This window comes from Euphorbia lathyris, chromosome 5 (genome assembly GCF_963576675.1).
Source record: "Euphorbia lathyris chromosome 5, ddEupLath1.1, whole genome shotgun sequence".
In the NCBI taxonomy this organism is placed as follows: domain Eukaryota; kingdom Viridiplantae; phylum Streptophyta; class Magnoliopsida; order Malpighiales; family Euphorbiaceae; genus Euphorbia; species Euphorbia lathyris.
Window position 1 is genome coordinate 49,871,543 of NC_088914.1, and position 20,370 is coordinate 49,891,912.

At 36.2% G+C, this 20,370-nt stretch overlaps 1 protein-coding gene across 5 annotated transcripts; it reads left to right on the top strand.

Moving 5' to 3' along the window:
• The first annotated feature begins 5,678 nt into the window (after positions 1 to 5,678).
• LOC136229986 (pentatricopeptide repeat-containing protein At4g18975, chloroplastic) lies at positions 5,679 to 18,571 on the top strand. Of its 5 annotated transcripts, none has more exons than XM_066018878.1 (8): positions 5,679 to 5,931; positions 6,351 to 6,645; positions 6,725 to 6,853; positions 6,981 to 7,097; positions 12,369 to 12,512; positions 15,649 to 15,861; positions 17,683 to 17,878; positions 18,075 to 18,209. In XM_066018878.1, exons 2-8 carry the CDS (start codon positions 6,616 to 6,618, stop codon positions 18,164 to 18,166), a joined length of 921 nt encoding a protein of 306 aa, XP_065874950.1. In that variant the 5' UTR covers positions 5,679 to 5,931; positions 6,351 to 6,615; the 3' UTR covers positions 18,167 to 18,209. The 5 variants fall into 5 exon arrangements, with proteins under 5 accessions (XP_065874950.1, XP_065874951.1, XP_065874952.1 ...); XM_066018879.1 differs by having other exon boundaries at positions 5,679 to 5,927; XM_066018880.1 differs by having other exon boundaries at positions 5,679 to 5,923.
• The last annotated feature ends 1,799 nt before the right edge of the window (positions 18,572 to 20,370 follow it).

Genomic DNA, 20,370 nt, shown 5'->3' on the forward strand with positions numbered 1-20,370 from the left:
ATCTTCGTTTTGCATGAAGCTAATTTCTTTCACTACTTCATCAAAATGAATGTTCCAACTCTGAGATGTCTGCTTTAGTCCGTAGATAGACCTTTGAAGCTTGCAGACCCGGTTAGGATATTCTAGATCGATAAAACCCTCTGGCTGATTTTAGGAAAGCGGTTTTGACATCCATTTTGTATATCTTATAGTCATAAAATGCTACTATGGCAAGTAATGTCCTTATGAAATTCAACATGAAAACTAGGGAGAAGGTTTCATCATAGTTTATCCTATGGATTTGTTTGAAACCCTTTGCCACTAGACATCCCTTAAAGGTGTTGTCGGCCTTCAACTTGAAACACCATCTATTATCGATTACCTTAGAACCTTTAGGTGGATCAACCAAGCTCGAAACTTGGTTATCGTGCATCGATTGCTTTTCAGCTTTTATGGCTCCAAGCCATTGAGCTGATTCAGTGCTTTTAATATCCTCATTATAAGTAGTTGGTTCCTTTTGTTGATTTTCTAAAATTTCATGGTTCTTAGTTATAAGCAGTTCGTACCTTATGAGGCTCTTAATGACTTCTACCCGACCTTCTCGGTTTTTGTGCACCCAGAGATAGAACCACTTGACTGGATGGCCCTGCTACAGTTTTCAACGTATCCTCAATAGTAGTATGTGTAGTTGAACCTCTTGAAGTTCAATTGTACTCACACTATCTTTCTTGAAAAGAAACTCTTTTTCAAGAAATGCACCCTTTCGAGCAACAAAAGCTATATTCTCTTTTAGGTGGCAGAAGTAATACCCCTTTGTTTACTTGGGGTAACCCATAAACAAGTATTTATCAATCTTGGATGATAGCTTGTCCTCTATCAATTTCTTGACGTGGGCTTCACAACCCCATATCTATAAGAAAGACATATTGGGCACCCTGCCCATCCACATCTTATGTGGTGTCTTTTCAACTGCTTTAGTTGGTGTACGGTTCAATAGAAAAACAACAATTTCCAGGGCATATTTGCATAAATAAGTCGAAAGAGATGCTTGGCTCATCATGGATTGAACCATGTCCAACAAGGTTCGATTTATCCTTTAAGCACACCATTTCATTGTGGTGTTCTGTGAGAAATGAGCTCTAAGAGAATTCCTTGATGTCCCAGGTAAGCATGAAACTCTTAGCTAAAGTATCTGTCACCTTGATTCGATGAAATGGCCTTTATGCTTTTGCCCAGTTGTTTCTCAAGTTCACTTTTATAATCTAGAAACCTTTCGAAGGTTTCAGATTTATGCTTCATTAAGTAAATGTATCCGTATCTACTGAAGTTATCTGTAAAAGTGACAAATTAGTCAAATCCACCTATGGCAAGGATACTCATATGACCGCACACATCCGTGTGTATCAACTCCAATAAGTTCTTTGCCCTTTCATCTTGTTTGTTGAAAAGGATCTTTGTCATCTTGCCTCTAAGGAAAGGCTCATATGTGTCATATGATTCAAAATCAAATGACCCTAAGACTCCAAGTCCGTGGAGCTTGGAAATGTGTTTTTATTTGAGTGTCCCAAACGATAATTCCAGAAATAAGCCAGGTTGAGTTTATGAGCTCTGACCTGCTTGGTGTTTATGTTATAGATTTGCTTATTGAGGTTTAGATCAATGATATAAAGACCATTATTCAGTGGTGTCGTACCGTAAATGATGCTTGCTTGGCGTATTGTGATAGTGTTGTTCGAAACAGAAAAATAAAAGCCTTCATTGTCTAAACAAGACATCGAGATTGTTTTTCTTCTTATGGTCGGAACATAGAAACAGTTCCTCAGAATCAATGTCAAACCATTTGGCATTGAGAGGTGGAAACCTCCCCTCTCGTGGGATGCAACTTATGCACCATTTTCAACTCTAAGGTCTACCTCACCTTGTGCCAAGTATCTCTTATTCATAAGTCCTCTCACATTTGAACAAATTTGTGACCTACATCCAGTATACAATTCCCATGATGTAGACGTAAAAAGAATTATTTCTATAATGTGGCATTCACAAGCCTAACCCGTACATTACTTTTCATTTAGTTTACTTTGTGCCCTACAATGGCCTAGCTCATTGCATTGAGAGCAACATGTAGCTTTTCTCTTTGAAATCAATCTCTTGGGATCCAAGCCATCTGATTTAATATTGACATTAGCTAATATATTACATTTACTTACAGTCATTTTTATTAAAATCTACATAGAAAAAATGGATTTGATTAATAAACAAGGTCTTTTATTTTCTCCCACTAAATGTGCTAGTATCCTTTGTTAAATAGCGCATGTTAGTGCATGCTTAAATTAGTGGGTTGAGATTAGTATTTGGTCTCGACTTACTCAAGCTGATCATGTACCCCTAAGTATAGGTTGAGTAGATAGGAAACACCATTACAATTGCAACCTAGTGCAACTCTCGGTTTTGGAGTGATTAATCTTTAGGATTTTGGCACATCATGTTAAGTCCAACTACCAATCCGAAGTGAGGCATATCCAATACCCTAACCATTGCCCCATTATGATCCAATGTATCGGGTTTTGGCACAACCCATATTTGGATGATCATCGCATCGATAATGTTCGGTTGTGGAAAGTATTTATGACTTGATATTTAGGGATTTTAATTATCAAGTACTTTGATTAATTACGACTTAACTTGGTATATAGATATGTCAAAGTGAACTGGACATGCAAATAACAATTTGCAGATGACAACATATGAGCTTCTAAATACATCCTATTGAAATTTTCTAAATTTTACAATAACAAACCTTTGGACTTCAACTTGAGTATGAGTTTGGACTTCCTTTTGGGCTCCATTTTCTTCTTGATTATATTAGAAAATTAAACTATTCTAATAACATTACAAAGAAAAATAAAATGGTGCGCAGACCGTATTTAAAAAAAAATGTGGAATTACGTATCTTGAAAAACGCCAATCAAATAATTTCATCCAATGAAATTAATTCTAGGGCTAATTATAAATCTAGCCCAATTAAGAGGGCTCATTTACATATTTAACCCACTTTGCTTCCATCTTACCAAATTAGATCATTTCATCCATTTTGGACAAAATTACCCTCAGTTCTATTGATCGATGGATCTTCTTCTTCTTCTTCTTCTTCCGCTTCTTCTTCTTCTTCTTCTTCTTCTTCTTCTTCTTCTTGTTCTGGTTATGGTTCTTCTTCTTCTTCTTCTTCGGTTCATCTTCTTCAATTTCTGATATCAATCGTTAGCGATTTTTGAGATTTTTAAAGTATTATGTTCAATTTCCCGTAGAAATTGTATGTTTTTAGCTTATACGTCTGCTTTTCTCGCTGGTCTTGCCTCTTTCTTCATCTGTAATGGTATCGTTTCAATTTTCTATTTTTTCCACAATTTTCCACCATTTTTCTCCATTGTTGTCGCATTTGTGACGAAATTTGTCGCATTTCGTCACAAATGCGACAACAGTTGTCGCATTTGCGACGAAATGCGACAGCTGTTGTCGCATTTATGACGAAATGCGACAAATTTCGTCACAAATGCGACAACAATGGAGAAAAATGTTGAAAAATTGAGAAAATTGAAATGATACCATTATAGATGAAGAAAGAGGCAAGACCAGCGAGAAAAGCAGACGTATAAGCTAAAAATATACAATTTCTACGGAAAATTGAACATAATACTTCAAAAATCTCAAAAACCGCTAACGTTTGATATCAGAAATCGATCTATCGATCAATAGAACTAAGGGTAATTTTGTCCAAAGTGGATGAAATGGTCTAATTTGGTAAAATGGAAGTAAAGTGAGTTAGATATGTAAATGACCTTTCTTAGTTGGGCTAGATTTGTAATTAGCCCTTAATTCTAATACGTTACTAAAGTATACATGCCTTATTTAATTTCTTAGTTAAATTCCAAATGAGATCCATTCATTTATTTAAATTTTTTAAAACGAAATGATTTTAAAATTTTAAAGCTTGGCATTTTAGTTAATCCAATTAACTAAAAGGAAATTCTAACCATTATTAGTTCACGTGCTTAATTATATTTTGGAATTGATCAATAGACTAAGCCTAATAAATATGGATGTTGTTATTCCGAGCCCCAATTTCCCACCCTTAACCATCCGAAAAAAAATGCTCTTTCAGGTGTTGGGGTGGGAAAACCTATTTTTTTCTCTCTCTCCCAACACCCGGACGTGAGGACATCACGCCTCACCAAGTGGCGAGGCGTATGTGTATCACGCCTCACCACTTGGTGAGGCGTGATGTCCTCACGTCCGCGTGTCGGGAGAGGAAAAAAATGGTTTTATACGGATTCTTGCGGATTAATGATTTATTGCGAATTCTTGCAGATTATAATTTGAATTATTAACCTAAAGGATAAATGATAAAACTGGCCTAATTGATAGATTTAATTACAAATTTAAACCCATTATACCATTCTTTACAAAATCAGCCACTTTTAAATTAGACTTACCAAAAATACTCTTAGTATATATATAACAACTTAACCATTTCTTTCACTCCAACTCTCATCCTTTGCATTCCAACTTTAATTTCATACATCAATCCAAAATCCGAACTTTTTATGTAAGTATTTTGTTGATTTTACATACATAAATTCTTTTGTATATGTAACTTTTATATATTTTAAGCTAGTTTGCACATCTATCGACTGATATTTAGAGTTATAACTGAACCCAAACTCTTCGTAGTTCGCGATTTTGTGATTTTACTTCGTAGAATCGCAAACTGCGAAGCTATTGCGATTTTGTATATGTTAGTTTTATGTATTTTAAGTTAGTTTGCACCTCTACTGGGTCAGCTTTCTTTTTTTGGTAGGGAAAAGAAAGTAAAGACAAAACAAACACCACAACAAATTAATCTGGGATTAGTCTAGGAAAACTAACTCCCACAATATCTTGAGAAAGCAAAGATAATAGGAAATCAGGAGGAGAAGAGAAAATAGAGACGCCCAAAGCCCTCTCATGGCCCTCAACAGCAAGCCACCTGATTCTGCTCCTTGAAAACATGACAAAAGTTGATAGAATCGAAAGAGGAGCAAATCCTTCTAATTGTTTTAACTAAATTCTGGCTCCCTAACACAGAGCCATTTTTATCAGAAATCATCTCTATGGGTCAACTTTCTAATTTGCTTTTTACTATCCATGTTAAGCTCAATTAAAATATATTTTTTTTTTTTTTGAAAAATATGGAATATTTCGTCAATATTTTGAGATTGTGGGGGAGACAATCTCTAATTAAGCTAACTTTAATTGGTGAATAGCTCCCTAAATTGTTACATTCAAATTGGAACCAAAATTTAATTTTTAAATATTTCTACCCAATCATCTACGAATTGGGTAAATTCAATTTTTATTTTCTTTGTGACATTATAAACTTCAAAACTAAAAGTACCTAAAATTTACTCTATAAAAATAAACAACATCAAAATAATGGCGTTGATCATGATTTTCAATTTTTTAAAAGCAATCATTTTAATTTTTTTTTTCCTCTAAATGGCTATTTTTCTGCCTAAAGAGTTATTTTTTTCTATTCTTATCAAACAACACATCAATAATTTTAAAATCCAAAATTTAAGAATTAAAATGATTTAAAATATCATTTACATAAACTCTCAGATGAAATTATTGTCCATTTTTCAAGTTCAAGAAAGGGTCATAAAGAAAGCAAAATAAAAGTTGAGGGGTAATTATCCAAATTCCGAAACACTACTGTCGAAGAAAAAAAAAGTCCCAAAACCCTAGTAATATTTAATCAGACCATTTTGAAATTCCCAAAACCGAAATCGCTATCGTGCATACTATCCTTCCTTCCTGCCTTTCCCGGTTCCTCCCCGACATCTGCTGTGCCCCGGACCAGCAGTCGTCGACTCGTCTGAATCATTCACACTGCAGTACCGCACCACCAGTTAGTTAGTATGATGCATTGCAATCTTTTGAGTAATTCCGTTTATGTTGTGTGGCCCTATTTTCTCCATAAATTTTTAAAACCTCTCTTGTTCTGTTGTTCTTTTAGCATCGGTTTGTTTTGACTGAAGGAATAAAATTTATCCACAAAGAATTAATTTTTTTTTTCCCATTTATTTTGTGGTCATTTGATTCATGCACAGAGCTTAGATTCCAAACTCTAATGTTTCGGTTTTTTCTTTGTCGAAAGATAATAATAATTATTATTATTTAATATTTAGGCTACTTTCAGTCCAGCTTGAGGAGCAAGCTTTTTATTTTACACCTTCCCCGCAATTAAAACTAGGAATCTTCGTAGTTGATTGTTGTTGAGCCTCACTAAGTTGCTTTTTAAATTTAATTGGATATTCTGTTAAATCCACTTGCAGAACTGCTTCTACTGTAGAAATGAGAACGAATAATAGCCACTGACATGAAGGCAACTGCCATTATCAGCATTGATTGGTGGATGTGCGTTAAAGTGGAAAGTAACTGGCAAGGGTTTTCAGTTTTGAAGAAGTGATTTCATATGAACCAGCAATTGGATCATTGAATTTCTGTTCATTGCTGAAGAGCAGTTTTCCTTGTTATTAGTAATTTGTATTTTATTCCAGTGCTTTGGAATTCGTAGTTGGTATTCTCTACGTTAGGATCATGTGGTGTTCATCAGGAATGTCTTCTCTCGTGAGTCTCTTCTCTTTTGCTTCCTTCAATGCCTATTTCAGATTGTTTCATTTTTCAGCTACTTTATATTTTTTTATAGGTTTCCCGATTATCAAGAGTAGGAGCTGCAAGGATATTGGCTTCTAGTTCTGGCTTTAGTGGGATGATGCATTCTCAAACTTCTTGTGAAAATATTACAAGGTCTACGTCATTCTTAGAGAAGAAGTTGGTATTGCTTTTTTTGATCTCTTGTTTACTTATTCAACAAAATGAAATACAAGGATGAATATTGCTTTGTAATTACTGCTGTTCAATCAAATTGACTCAAAGTGTTTGTTTGAAACAAAATGATGCAGGATAAAAGTCAACATGAAGGTATTTGTCAAAAATCAGAAAATGCTAAAACTGCGCACAATTATAAGATTGGGAAGAATGTTTCCATGAAGGATAAAATCAATTTCCTTTTGAAAACGGTATGCATATGCAACGTTTATAGTGTCCTTTGGGCTTCGCTACTGATTGAAGTTTGGGCATAATATTTTTTGTAATTAGAATGCTATGAAGTGTAAAGTATAAACAGTTATAGTAGAGTATTATTCTTGTTGGATGCCATTTTTTGGAACTTAATTCTTACAAGTCAGTTTAGATTTAAATTGTTCTGCACAAGGAAATAGTGAATTGGTTTCTAGGAAATTAATCTACTCATGGTCTCCATATTTACAATGTGTATTCATTGTAAAATGAAGGGAAAAGGGACAGCTTGTGAAACAGCAAGCTCATAGACACTTGTGATATGTGGTGTGTTAGTGAGATTGGAATGGTATGGATTACGAACATGTCATATGGTTTTGTGTGTAAGATCTGTGTTGATGTGCATTGATTATTGAAATGACTATTGTGATTACATGGATTAGGATCAAGATTGACAATAGAGGCAATACCAAATCACTAATAAGCTTTTGGGACTACAAAACTATTCCTTGATTAACTCCAGTGGATATCATGTTATCAGTTGTGGTTTGAAAGATTTGATGCATCTTAATGTTTTTCTTTCTAAAAAAAAATTTAATCTCTTTGGCTTGCATGATATCATTACAGTTCAGCTTCTTCTACTTTTCTTCATTAAGCCTTCTACCTATGGTTGTTGTATGCTGTTGAGAATCTTAAACATCACATTGTACTAGGTGGGGTTACACGTGGTAATTGCAATAGAAAGCATTCTGGGTTTTTTTTGTTGTCATTTCTTTTCAAGCTATTTATGCCAACTCAAGAGGTAGTACTTTAATAGTATTTGTTAAGAAATTTGCTGCAATTCAAATTTGGCTGCATCTGGGCCTAGATCATTTTTTTTTAAGAATTGAACTTTGAAGTTTGAAGGCACGATTAAGTTGCCATAATGCTTTTCTATCACTTTTTTAAAATGGGGGGTTTCCCTCAGGTTCTAATTTCATGTTTACCATGAAATATTATTTCAGCAGATTTATAATAACTTAAAGTTTCCTGTGGAAGCAAGGTCAATAAATTAGAGTGTGGAATATTGTAGAGTAATTTTCTATTCCTGTAGTCTGTTTGTTCCCATGAAATTTATTTTTTCAGGGTAGAGTACAACAAAATAACTGTGGTTTGTCCGATTTGCAAACTCAGGTATGTGGTGTAAAAGTTTGTGTAGATGACCATGTAAACTAGAAAGATATACATGGGATAACATGTAATAATCTAAGAGACTACATTAATATATTAAACTCAAGATCAGTACAGATTTATATACAAGGTTTTTCCTACAATTAAGAAAACATAGTGACCCTACTAGCAGCCCTATAGCTGTCACAGCAACCTTAGCAGCCCTAATCATGCTTACATTTAATACACTCCCCATCAAGCTGGAGCAAGGATATTAATTATGCTCAGCTTGCTACAAATGTAGGTAACAATTTGCAGGTTTCCTCCCAAGGTGGTTCCTCTCCGAAATTGACTTATTTCGCCGGAACTGAACAGCGGAGGCAAAGACTCAAAACATAGCATCTATGCTGAAACGTAGCACACAAAACAATATCACTCAAAGAAACTCAAGTTCAGGATATAAAATGTAATTTGGGAAATGCAATCCAGAAGAACAAACCAAACAGGCAGATAGGGGACGGAGAGACGTCAATGGAACAACAAGCTTCATCGGAAAAGGAGTAGCAGAACCCAGTTGAAGTAACTGCCAGCAATGTCAACACAAACAAGGAAATTCACTGGAAAACTAACTGAACAGGCATAGAAATGAGAGAGGCAACGGCGGAACAAGAAGCCTCCCCAAAACCGGAGCTTCCATGCGCCCTCACGGGCTGGCACATAGGCAACCCGACATAGGTAAAATCCCCAAGAGTGGACTAGCAGCATCCATAAAATCAAAATCCAAAATAATGGAATCAGCATGCGGGCCAGCATTACCCACAAAATTAAAATCCAAATAGTGGAAATAGCATCTACAAAATCAAAATCAAAAGTGGAAGTAGCAGCAACACAATCCACTGCTAGGCAAGGATGAATCGAGTTGTCGAAACTGCACACCAACAGCAGAAAAAGGGAGAAGACAGATTAAAAAAAAGGATGCAACACTGGAAACAGACTAGTGAGCCCAAGCAGATACCGTAAAGCAACTAGTAAAACCTAGAAAAATTGAACAGATATCCAGACAGCGATGAAGGAGACGAGGCCGGAGAAAGAAGCAGCACAAGCTGAAGATGTCGAACATGCCCTCAAACAGAAACCCAGAACACTGCCTTTCTAAGGCAGAACACGAAAACAATTTCAAGATAGAAACCCTGAAACTCAGACTAGGCTCTGATACCATGTAGAAGACCATGCAAAATAGAAAGAAATACACTGGATACCATGTGATCTAAGAGACTACATCAATATATTAAACTCAAGATAAGTACAGGTCTATATACAAAGGTTTCCCTACTAGCAGCCCTATAGCTGTCACAGCAGCTTTAGCAGCCCTAATCATGCTTACATTTATTAAGTTTGCAAACTCAGATATGTGGTTTAGTTTGCAGTAAAAGGGTATCTGGATATGTGAGTCAATCTGTCAGTTAAAAAATGCTTGTGGTTTAGTTAATTTGTGAGGTCAGGCATTATACATGGGGTAATTTTCAAAGTCAGTCCTTATGCTTGCTCCTGACCGGTCCCTTTTGGGGCACATAGCCACTATAAGAATTTTTGACACAATGCCTGAGTTGTCGTGTGACCGAGAGGTCACGCGTTCGAGTCTTAGGAGCGGCCTCTTGCCAAAAAATTGGCAGGGGAAGGTTTGCCCCAAACCCTTGTGGTGGGACCCCTCCCCGGACCCTCGCTTAGCGGGGACGTGTAGTGCACCGGGCCGCCCTTTATGCCTGAGTTGGCAAATGGCACACACCATAGACATGTGTTTGCAAACTATTAAACCACATACATGAGTTCCCAAATCGGGCAAACCTCCTGTATCTTTTTGTACTTCCTCCAATTTTTTAACTATATAGAAGCAGGAGACTAGAGGGCGAGCCTTGGCGCAACGGTAAAACGTTGTTGCCGTGTGACCAGAGGTCACGGGTTCGAGTCTTAGGAGCGGCCTCTTGCCAATTAAATTGGCAAGGGAAGGCTTGCCCCCAATACACCCTTGTGGTGGGACCCCTCCCCGGACCCTCGCTCAGCGGGGACGCGTAATGCGACCGGGCCGCCCTTTTTTTTTTTTTATAGAAGCAGGAGACTGCTGATCCAACATTACTGATTGAGCAACTGGAATAGTAATAATCAATGGCAATTACTCAAGTATGATACAGTAATAAATCGAGTTCCTTTACCTCTTTGGTTATTTATTAGTGCTCTATAGCTTCACTTGATTATTGTGCCAATGGTGTAAATGATCGAAAATTGGAACCAGCATGAAATATGCTGGTTGCACATGAACCATACTGCTAAAAATGATGCTGCTATTCCAGGTTTGATAACTTCAAGTGGGAATTTGGATTGTTTGTGAACTTTGACTAGTATGTCTACAGAAAAACTGAGTAGAGTTAGGTCTTGCAGAAAATGTAAGCTCACGTCAGCACTTTTAATGTGACATAAATCTGTTGTTGGCCATTTAAAACCATTATTTGTGCCTTTTATTGGACATCACATTTTATTGCCTTGATAATTCACTTGTCCCTTTTTGTCACTAAATTCTGCTTTTACTCTGTACACACATGCATATAGTGCACGGATTAAAACTTTGACATGAAGGAATGTAATTGTAATGGTTGATCTTCAAATTAATTTGGGATAATGTAAGCCAGCTCTCTGTCAAAATATGATTTATGATGAATTTGTACCATAGTTCATATATATATATTTTTTTGGCAAACATTTGTTGATTATATGTGTTACATAATAAGTCAATGTACTTAATGAGTAGCATGCCTAAGGCTGCTGAAGTGCTGCTGATAGGGTCAATATGTCTCCTTGATTGTGAGTAATATCAGGATACTTGTATATATATGTGTGTGTATTGCTCCTAAGTAAAAGATATTCATGTAGTCTCTTACTCTACATGGTATCCCATGTGTTCCTGTGTATTACATGGTCCATTACATGGTATCAGAGCCTAGTTTGGCTTAAATATTTGCCCTTGTGTGCAAAATTTCTGGGTTTGTCTTCTTGAGCTGTTTCTTTCTGCTTCACTGTCTGCCCCTGTGAGCAGATTGTTTGCACCTAGGGTTCCAAGTCTCAGTTCTTCGCTGCCATCGCCACTCTGTTTCTGACCTGCCTGTCCGATTAGTTTTCCGGTGAATCTCCTTTTGTGCATTGACGTTGCTGGTAGCCTCTTGCGTGTTGCTTCAACTGAGTTTTGCTTCTCTATTTCCGACAAAGCTTGATGTTCTAGGTTCCGTCTCCCGAATTATTTTTTATATTCTAAAATATGTTGAGTGTATTGTCTATAAGACTGTTATCTGTATCTGTGCATGATTAAAAGCCATTCTTCAGCTTGAGGGGAGTGTTACATAATAAGTCAATGTAATTAATGAATAGCATGCCTAAGGCTGCTGAACGGCTGCTTCGTCTGCTGGTAGGGTCAATATGTCTCCTTGATTGTAGTAGTAGTATTAGGAGCTACTTGTATATATATATGTGTATTGCTGCTAAATGAAATATATTCATGTAGTCTTTTACTGTGTATTACGTGGTCGATTACAATATGCAAGCTTATGTATGGCATATGCATTTCTTTTCATCCTACATTTCCAGTTTTGCTTTGTATACTTTTGCTGTGCAATTTAATAGTTGGTTGGCAGATAGCTGCTTGATTGCATTATTAACTTCTAGAGAGAACTTTTGGGGGATGCATGAATGTACGCTAGGTTTCTGCATTTATGAGTTTTATTACACCTCTTTCTACATTCATAGAATAAGGAAGTAATTTTGTAATTTTCTTAATTTATGTTTTTTTTTTTGTATTATCGTTTTTGGTTACCTGAGGGTGAGCCTTGGCGCAACGGTAAACGTTGTTGTCATGTGACCAAGAGGTCACGGGTTCGAGTCTTAGGAGCGGCCTCTTGCCAAATAAATTGGCAGGGGAAGGCTTGCCCCAGTACACCCTTGTGGTGGGACCCCTCCCCGGACCCTCGCTCAGCGGGGACGCGTAGTGCGACCGGGCCGCCTTTTTTTTTTTTTTTATCGTTTTTGGTTACCCTTTGCTCAGATGGTTTAGGTAGCTGATGAAAACTTTATCTATGCAGCTTTCTGATCTAAAGGACAGTAAGGAAGCTGTGTATGGTGCTCTTGATGCATGGGTTGCTTGGGAGCATAATTTCCCTATTGCTTCACTTAAGAGGGTTTTGATCACTCTTGAAAAGGAACAGCAGTGGCACAAAGTTATTCAGGTTTCTCTCTCTCTCTCTCTACTTTAGAATGTGAACGTAAAATTCAGTGCAAACATTTTGTCTTTTAATAAGAATAAAACTTTAAGGGAAAAAGTAGAGATAAAAGCATCGCAAATAAGTTAATCTTCTAAACTATCCAATCTAAAGCAAACTGTAGTATGGGCAATAAAAGAGAACAAAAACAATAATAATACAAAAAAAGATAAGACAAGAAAAGAAGTGCTGTCCTATCAATCTGAACAAAGAACATGATCCAACAAACAAGAAGTTGTTCTGCAGCTAATTGAAAACAAAAACTGGGTTTGAAAATTAATGCCATTCCTCTGCATCCGTCTACACCATAAAACCAAAAAAAAACCAAACACCCTATTTTCTATGAAGCACGGACTCTTCCGGAGGATCAGAGTGGCGGTGGCGGACTCGCCGGACAGGGGGACACGGCCGGACTCACATTCGACACGGCAAAAACGTGTCCCGCAGTGTCCAGTTTTTTTAAAAAGAAAAAAACCAAGAGGTTATCCCTCTCGAGTAAGGAGCCAAGCAGAAATTATCTTCCTCTACCACCAGTTACAAAACCAAAGCAGATTGGTAAGAAATTATTTTCCTGCACCACCAATTAGGGCTTCCTCCACCTATCTCTTATAATAAACCAGAGGTAGTTGAAGGAAATGAGGGGGCGCAGCAACCAAAGAGAAAGAGAGGAAGCCCTAATTGTTAACTTGTGAAAAATTACACGTTTACACTTATAAATATTCCTAAAGTTAGTCTCCAAAATAGTCTTGCTTAAACAAATATGATTATGTAGGGAAATAATTGGACTGAAAAACGACATTTACCCTCTATATGCAGTGAAACCCTCTATATGCAGTGAAATAATTGGATTGTAATTTGTGTATTTTTATCACTTTTAAATGTTATTTATGTTATTTTAATATTTTTATATGTAATATATATATATATATATATAATTAATTAATTATATAGAAATTTTCTGTGTCCGGCCGCACCCATGTTTCATATTTTTTTAAAATGTCATTTGCTGCTGCACCCACACCTGTGTCCACACCCAAGTCAGTGCTTAATAGCCTATTTTGCAACCAAATGTATTTTTCTTAATTTATGCATGTTTTTGAATATCAATGCACTAGTTAAAATTATCATGGGCAAGGAAAGTAAGAACCTGAATTTTTCAATTAATATTGGACAGCTGCAAGCATAATTCTGGTTGATCCATCTATACTTAAATTGTGATGGGAAATCATGGGATACTTTTTAAGTCCTATTTGATGCACGGCACAGCTTGTTTGTCAAAGAGAGATTTGAACATAGGAAATTTTGGAAAGAACTACTGCTAGCAGAAATTTATGGTTTGGGGGGCCTTATACATGACAGAGCGTACTTTACAACAGAATTGTTGGCAAAGAAAGGAGGATGAGGGAGAAATGGAGAAAGTAATACTTAAGCACACATACACTCACGTCTGAACTACAGATTACTTTAAAATTTGGCAGCAAAAACATTAATATATACATGGCTAATCCCATCCTTATTAAGTTTTGTCAGAGATTTATATAAGTTCTATAATTGGGCCTTAACTATCAGCTTAAGTTTTTGGTTCAAATGGTTCCATGACATGGTATCAGAGTCTCTTTGACCAAGTGATCAAGGGTTCGAATCTTGGCAACCTCATTTGTTGATTAAATTGCAGGACATGGTAATATGAGTCTTGTTGTAGGCGCTTTAAGCCAAGTGGGCATTCGCGTGCGGGGGTGTGTCAGATATTAAATTGGAAGAATGTGCATTCAAACAAGAATTAAACAATCCCAAGGCATATGCCTGCATAAAGAAAGTTTTCTTTATCTGTAGTTAGATTGTTAATAAGAAAGGATGGATGATAGAATAAAGTGGTTGGATGATTGGATCAATTATGTCATGGTCCAGGGATGTGAAAAGTATCTAGAAGAAAAATGGGGACAGATGGTGGCTTTGCTTAGCCGGAATTAATTATGCTTTGGAGTGCGGTAGGCTAGTGAGAGAAGGTAGTTATATATGTGACCTCACTGAGCTGTTTGGAGAGAGGATAGTTTTTTCTGGAAATATTCTTTGGAAAAGAACTCTATTGATCAACTGCTCCAAACTAATAGAGTTAGGAGATTCTGTGAACTTTCAATGAAGCAAGATGAAGTAAAAATTGAAAAGAGCCGCTATGGTGATTGTTACTCTCTTAGGGAAGCTTTCCCCTCACAAAGCTATCCCAGCCAGAACAAATGGAACTTGAGTTGACAAAGGACCTCATCTTGATCTCCCTTGCTAGTATCCAAGAACAAATTGGAACCTTAAAGGTGGTTTTCTGCCATAAACCACTTCAAAAGGACTGTTGCCCTGCCTTTGGCATCCGCCTCCTTGTGGTTAAGGTAATGACTTCGGGCATGGCCATGATAGAAATATGAAAAAGTAGCACTATACCAATCGCTTCTCAAGGAAGCCAAACAGACCAATACTGGGTTTGTTCAACTGCAAACAATCTGGGAGAATAATGTTCAAATGTGGTTTTAGATTGAAATTTTTGTAAAGTAGACTATTGGATGTCACTTCATATATTTCAGTTTTGTCCCAAATGATAGGCTGATGTTGCATAAGATGCTTTAATCCTGTAACAACAACGTGCCATAAGGTCCTCGTTTTACTGCACAAAAGTTATATGGAGTGTCATTTTCTGTTGGTAATGGGGATACTCTAAATATGGCTCACAGTAAACGATTGGGTGTTTTTGTTAAAGAAACATGAGTAGGATTTTGTCATTTTCCACATTTGTCTTCCCTGATCTAGCAACCACTGATTTTTCATTTTAAGCTTGATTTCTTAGTACTCTCATTTGTCACATGCCATTTACATTCTGCTGCAAGGGAATAACTTAGAGAATTTAATGAACTTTGAACAATAAAACTGCCAGATGGTCACATGGTTGCATAAGAATGATAACGATGGAAACAATTATTAGACAATAACATTTTCTTTACTGTTGGAATTAAGCAGGTTATTAAAACTTGAAGATAGTGTATGTATATTACTGGTTATTTGCTGCTATTCTGTTGTAATTTGGACCGTTTTAGCTGTTTTTTTAAATATTTTCTAGGTAATTAAATGGATGTTAAGCAAGGGACAAGGAAATACTATGGGAACATATTGTCAGTTGATTCGAGCTTTAGATATGGACCATAGAGCAGAAGAAGCACACACGTTTTGGTCAAAGAAAATTGGGACAGATCTTCACTCGGTGCCTTGGCAATTGTGCAACCAAATGTTATCAATATACTACAGAAACAATATGTTGGAGAGCCTCATAAAGGTATGGTCTTGTGTTTTTCATACAGAGTTTGGAGCTTCTTATCGTGTCTTTGATTTATTTGTACTAGTTAGTTGCTCTTCCGTTGCTGATTTTAGGAAAATATGTATATTCTGATCGAGGGTGAGCCTTGGCGCAACGGTAAACGTTGTTGTCGTGTGACCAAGAGGTCACGGGTTCGAGTCTTAGGAGCGGCCTCTTGCCAAATAAATTGGCAGGGGAAGGCTTGCCCCCAGTACACCCTTGTGGTGGGACCCCTCCCCGGACCCTCGCTCAGCGGGGACGCGTAGTGCGACCGGGCCGCCCTTTATGTATATTCTGATCGGTTAACCGACGCTAACTTAAATAGCAACCTTTACTGTTTCCTGTTACCCTAACCCCAAATAAAATGTCGGTCAATACTAAACGTCTTTTAAATAACAGATGGTATGTGATTTAACAGCTGTAAATTAAATCCATGATTTCAATATTTTCACATATTAAAATAAGGAATCCCAGGTAATGGAATCCTCTATAAATTCTAAAATCCCGAATAAGAAGATTTTGTTAGAATATCAAAGTTTTGAAGGTAAACGTTGTTGTCGTGTCACCAAGAGGTCACGGGTTCGAGTCTTAGGAGCGGCCTCTTGCAAAATAAATTGGCAGGGGAAAGCTTGCCCATGGTGGGACCCCTCCCCGGACCCTCTCTCAGCGGGGACGCGTAGTGCGACCGGGCCGCTTTTTTTTTTTTTTTATCAAAGTTTTGAAAGTGAAGAGTTAGAAATTTTTTTCAGTTATCCATCATAATACGGTTGATCCAATTTGCTTCTGAGTTGCCATCATTACTTTATTAGTGGGGATTTCTAATTCTTTTTTCTTATATATTGTCCTAATATGCACGAGGGCGAGCCTTGGCGCAACGGTAAAACGTTGTTGCCGTGTGACCTGAGGTCACGGGTTCGAGTCTTAGGAGCGGCCTCTTGCTAATTAAATTGGCAAGGGAAGGCTTGCTCCCAATACACCCTTGTGGTGGGACCCCTCCCCGGACCCTCGCTCAGCGGGGACGCGTAATGCGACCGGGCCGCCCTTTTTTTTTTTATTGTCCTAATATGCACGTGTTTGATGAATTACCTATTGCAGTATCTTTTTGCCCAAAAAAACTTAGATCTCTTTGATATATATGGGTTACAGGTAATTTGAAAGTTTATATGCAATGGATTTTGGAAATTGTTGTAATAATTGAATGTTATGGAACATAATGCTGCTGAGATGGAATAGATGAGCAAGATGGGACGAAGTCGTTCTTATCGAATTAATTAAAATGATAAGATCGGTCTTCTCTGTGTTGTATGATGATTTTACTCGGAGCGGGTCCCCTAGGAGTTCTTGGTACTTTATATTCAAGTGTAATAGCTTCTCATCAAATATGCAGTTTTTTGATTAACAACCTTTCTAGTATGGGGGACTCCATGATTCATTTATTGGTCCATTTGGGTATACGTGTCTGTGCTGTCTTATGCGAATGAAGTGAATCTATTATTCACTAGACTTTTGGATTTCACTGCTAAGGAAGATCCACACTGTCACAACTTTCAACAGAGAGAGCAATTGTACACAAGCAGAAACATCTACGCATCAACATGCATTCATTTTCTGCACAGACTTGTTGTATGTGGAGAAAAATTCCACTTGCCTCAACCTGTATCTAGGGTGGTCGATTCCTGTTTGGACAGCTTCAGCCTGCATGCTCTTTCAAGTTTATCTATTTATTCATTTCTTATACACTTGTAATGATATTTTGTTGACATTCTACTTTGAAAGTAGTCTAATGATGTGGATTTATAGCTTTTCAAGGGTCTGGAAGCTTTTGATCGGAAACCTCCCGAAAAATCAATTGTCCAAAAGGTTGCTGATGCATATGAGGTGTTGGGTAAGTTTGAAGAGAAGGAGCGAGTTTTACAAAAGTATAATGATCTTTTCACCGGAGCAGAGAAAGGCGACCCCAAAAAATCTAGAAAATTCCCATCGAAGAGAAAGTCAGGTAAGTTTTTTGCCAACACGAACATGGACATGCCAAATTCACTAATAAATATCACAGAAAATGGTTAAAGAAAAATGAAACGTCAAATGCTTGAATCATTAGTTTAGAAACCAGGGTTATGGAGAGAGCACATTGAAAAGTTGGCTAATTCTGAACTTTTTACAACATAACTTTAAGTTTTTTTTGTTCAGTACAGGACCACATTTGGTAGGAGTGACAAAATGCCGTCCACATGATTATATAATCATGATAGAAATCCAAGTTAAAAACATGAATGAGCTAATGTAGATACCTGATAAAAGAAAGCCTCATTGATTTGTTTGATTATTCAGGACGGAGGAAAGATGCATTAGGTTGTGGAGCCAATGCTGAAGGGAATCAATAATCTTGAAGTCATGCTGCTTATTTAGAATGTTACTGGATTTGTGATGCTTGTATATTTTGAGAAATAACTAGTTGGCTTGAATTATATAAAAAATTTCTATAAGTCTAAATTCTTTCTCCCAATTTCAGTTTGTAACGTTTTTCTTGAAAACAACCAAAGTCTAAATCCCACATCGACCTTTTTTTTTTTTTTTTTTTTTTCCCAAGACCAAGTTGATTGCATAGATTAGAAGCAAAAGGTTGCCCCTCCTTGTACTGGAAGCATTCTACGACTATATGTTTGAAATAATATATTGGGTGGGTTAGGAGCAACTCTAATGTTTATTATTTATGTGTTACTTTTGCAAAATAGTTTATTACTAACCATTGGAGATGAACCGTGGTAATAAAGGTTTTTATCTCTCATAAGCATGTCTCCTTCTCTTTTGCTGTGTAATTTCTTGAAATTACATATATAAAAAACGTTTTATATTTTAAATGGGATATGTTTTATATATTAAAAAAGCTTTTTATATTAAAATGGTAAGCTATGAAATATATACTTATAATAATTCTTTCTTTATCATTTTACACTATTATAAAATACTATCCATATTAAATCACTCTTCTTAAAATATCATTTTTACTGATTAGATACTTTCATTTTATTTTAATGTATTTAACACACCATAATATTTTATTTTAATGTATTTAACACACCATAATATTTTATTTTATTTATTTTACTTCAATTTATTTTTTTATATAATATTAAGTTAGTCAATAATATTTAATGTCATTCAATAATCATTGTTAATTAATTTATTTATTATTGGGATAAGGTACTAAAATAGATCTATAGTTTCTAGGGAAGTATCAATTTAGGCTCAACGTACAAAATAACACCAATATAGGCTTAACGTTTAAAATTTTGCCAATTTAGGTCTTGATAACGGAATGTGACACATCATTTATATTACTTTGTTAAGTTTTGTCAATTGTACGTGTAGAGAGAAATCGGATTTAATGGAGTAATATGAATAACGTGTCACGTTTCGTTATCATGGCCTAAATTGGTACCATTTTTTAAACGTTAAGCATATATTGATACTATTTTGTACGTGCAGTCTAAATTAATACTTTCCAAAAAACTATAGACCTATTTTGATACCTTATCCCTTTATTTTTTGAATGAATATTAATAATTTTATCAAACTATTTAATTAGATTAAAAAAATAAATTCGATCGTTGAATAAATTATGAAGTAACAAAAATACAAAATATATTAAAAAAATTAACATATATAAAAAATCATACATTTGAAAAAGATCAAACAAACATATGCATAATTAGATCAGTGATTTTGAAACATTTCTAAATGTGTTTTACCAGATCCAATTTGAGCTGTCGTGCATTGGTCTATTGTAGATCTTTGTATTTCTTACAAGATATTGCGTGAATTCTTAAAGATGTCCATTTTGAACGTCTTTAAGAGGTATTTATGGACAAATTCATAAGCAAAATCTCTTGAGTACTTGTCGTGCTCATTTTCAACAATCATGTTATATCGTATGATACAAGCATTCATAATGTGTGGATTTTTTTACTCCAACTTCGTGATGGTCCACACACTATTACCAAGCAGACTTGAAGTACCCTGAAAGCCCGTTCAACGTCTTTCATTGCACTCTTGTGCTTTGCTTTGTAACACAGTTGCTTATGTTCATGGATATGTAGAAAGTTTTTTACCAAAGCAGCCTATTCGGGATATATACCATACTTTAGGTAGTATCCCAATTTATACGTGTGATTGTTAACATTGAACTGAATTGATGAAGCTCTTTCAGCCAGTGTGTCCTTGAACAAAGTCGGGTTGTTCAAAATATTGAGATCGTTGTTCGCCCCAGCCACATCGAAATATGTGTGATGTATCCACAAATCCACCAAAGTGACTACTTCAAGCATGATTGTTGGACACCTATGATCTCTATGGGTGTATTGTCCTTTTCATGCAACTGGAAAAAAGTTTCACTCCTAATGCATCCAATCAAACTTCCAAGCATATTTGGAAACCGTGGTGTTCCTCGTGCATCTGAATCATGTTGGAGTATGCCTTAGTTTTGAGACG

Bases quoted from the DNA above. Each gene is read 5' to 3' on its own strand.
- LOC136229986 (XM_066018878.1), top strand. From the start codon at position 6,616: ATGTGGTGTTCATCAGGAATGTCTTCTCTC. The intron at 6,646-6,724 runs GTGAGTCTCTTC...ATTTTTTTATAG, and splicing joins CATCAGGAATGTCTTCTCTC to GTTTCCCGATTATCAAGAGT. The intron at 12,513-15,648 runs GTTTCTCTCTCT...AATATTTTCTAG, and splicing joins AGTGGCACAAAGTTATTCAG to GTAATTAAATGGATGTTAAG.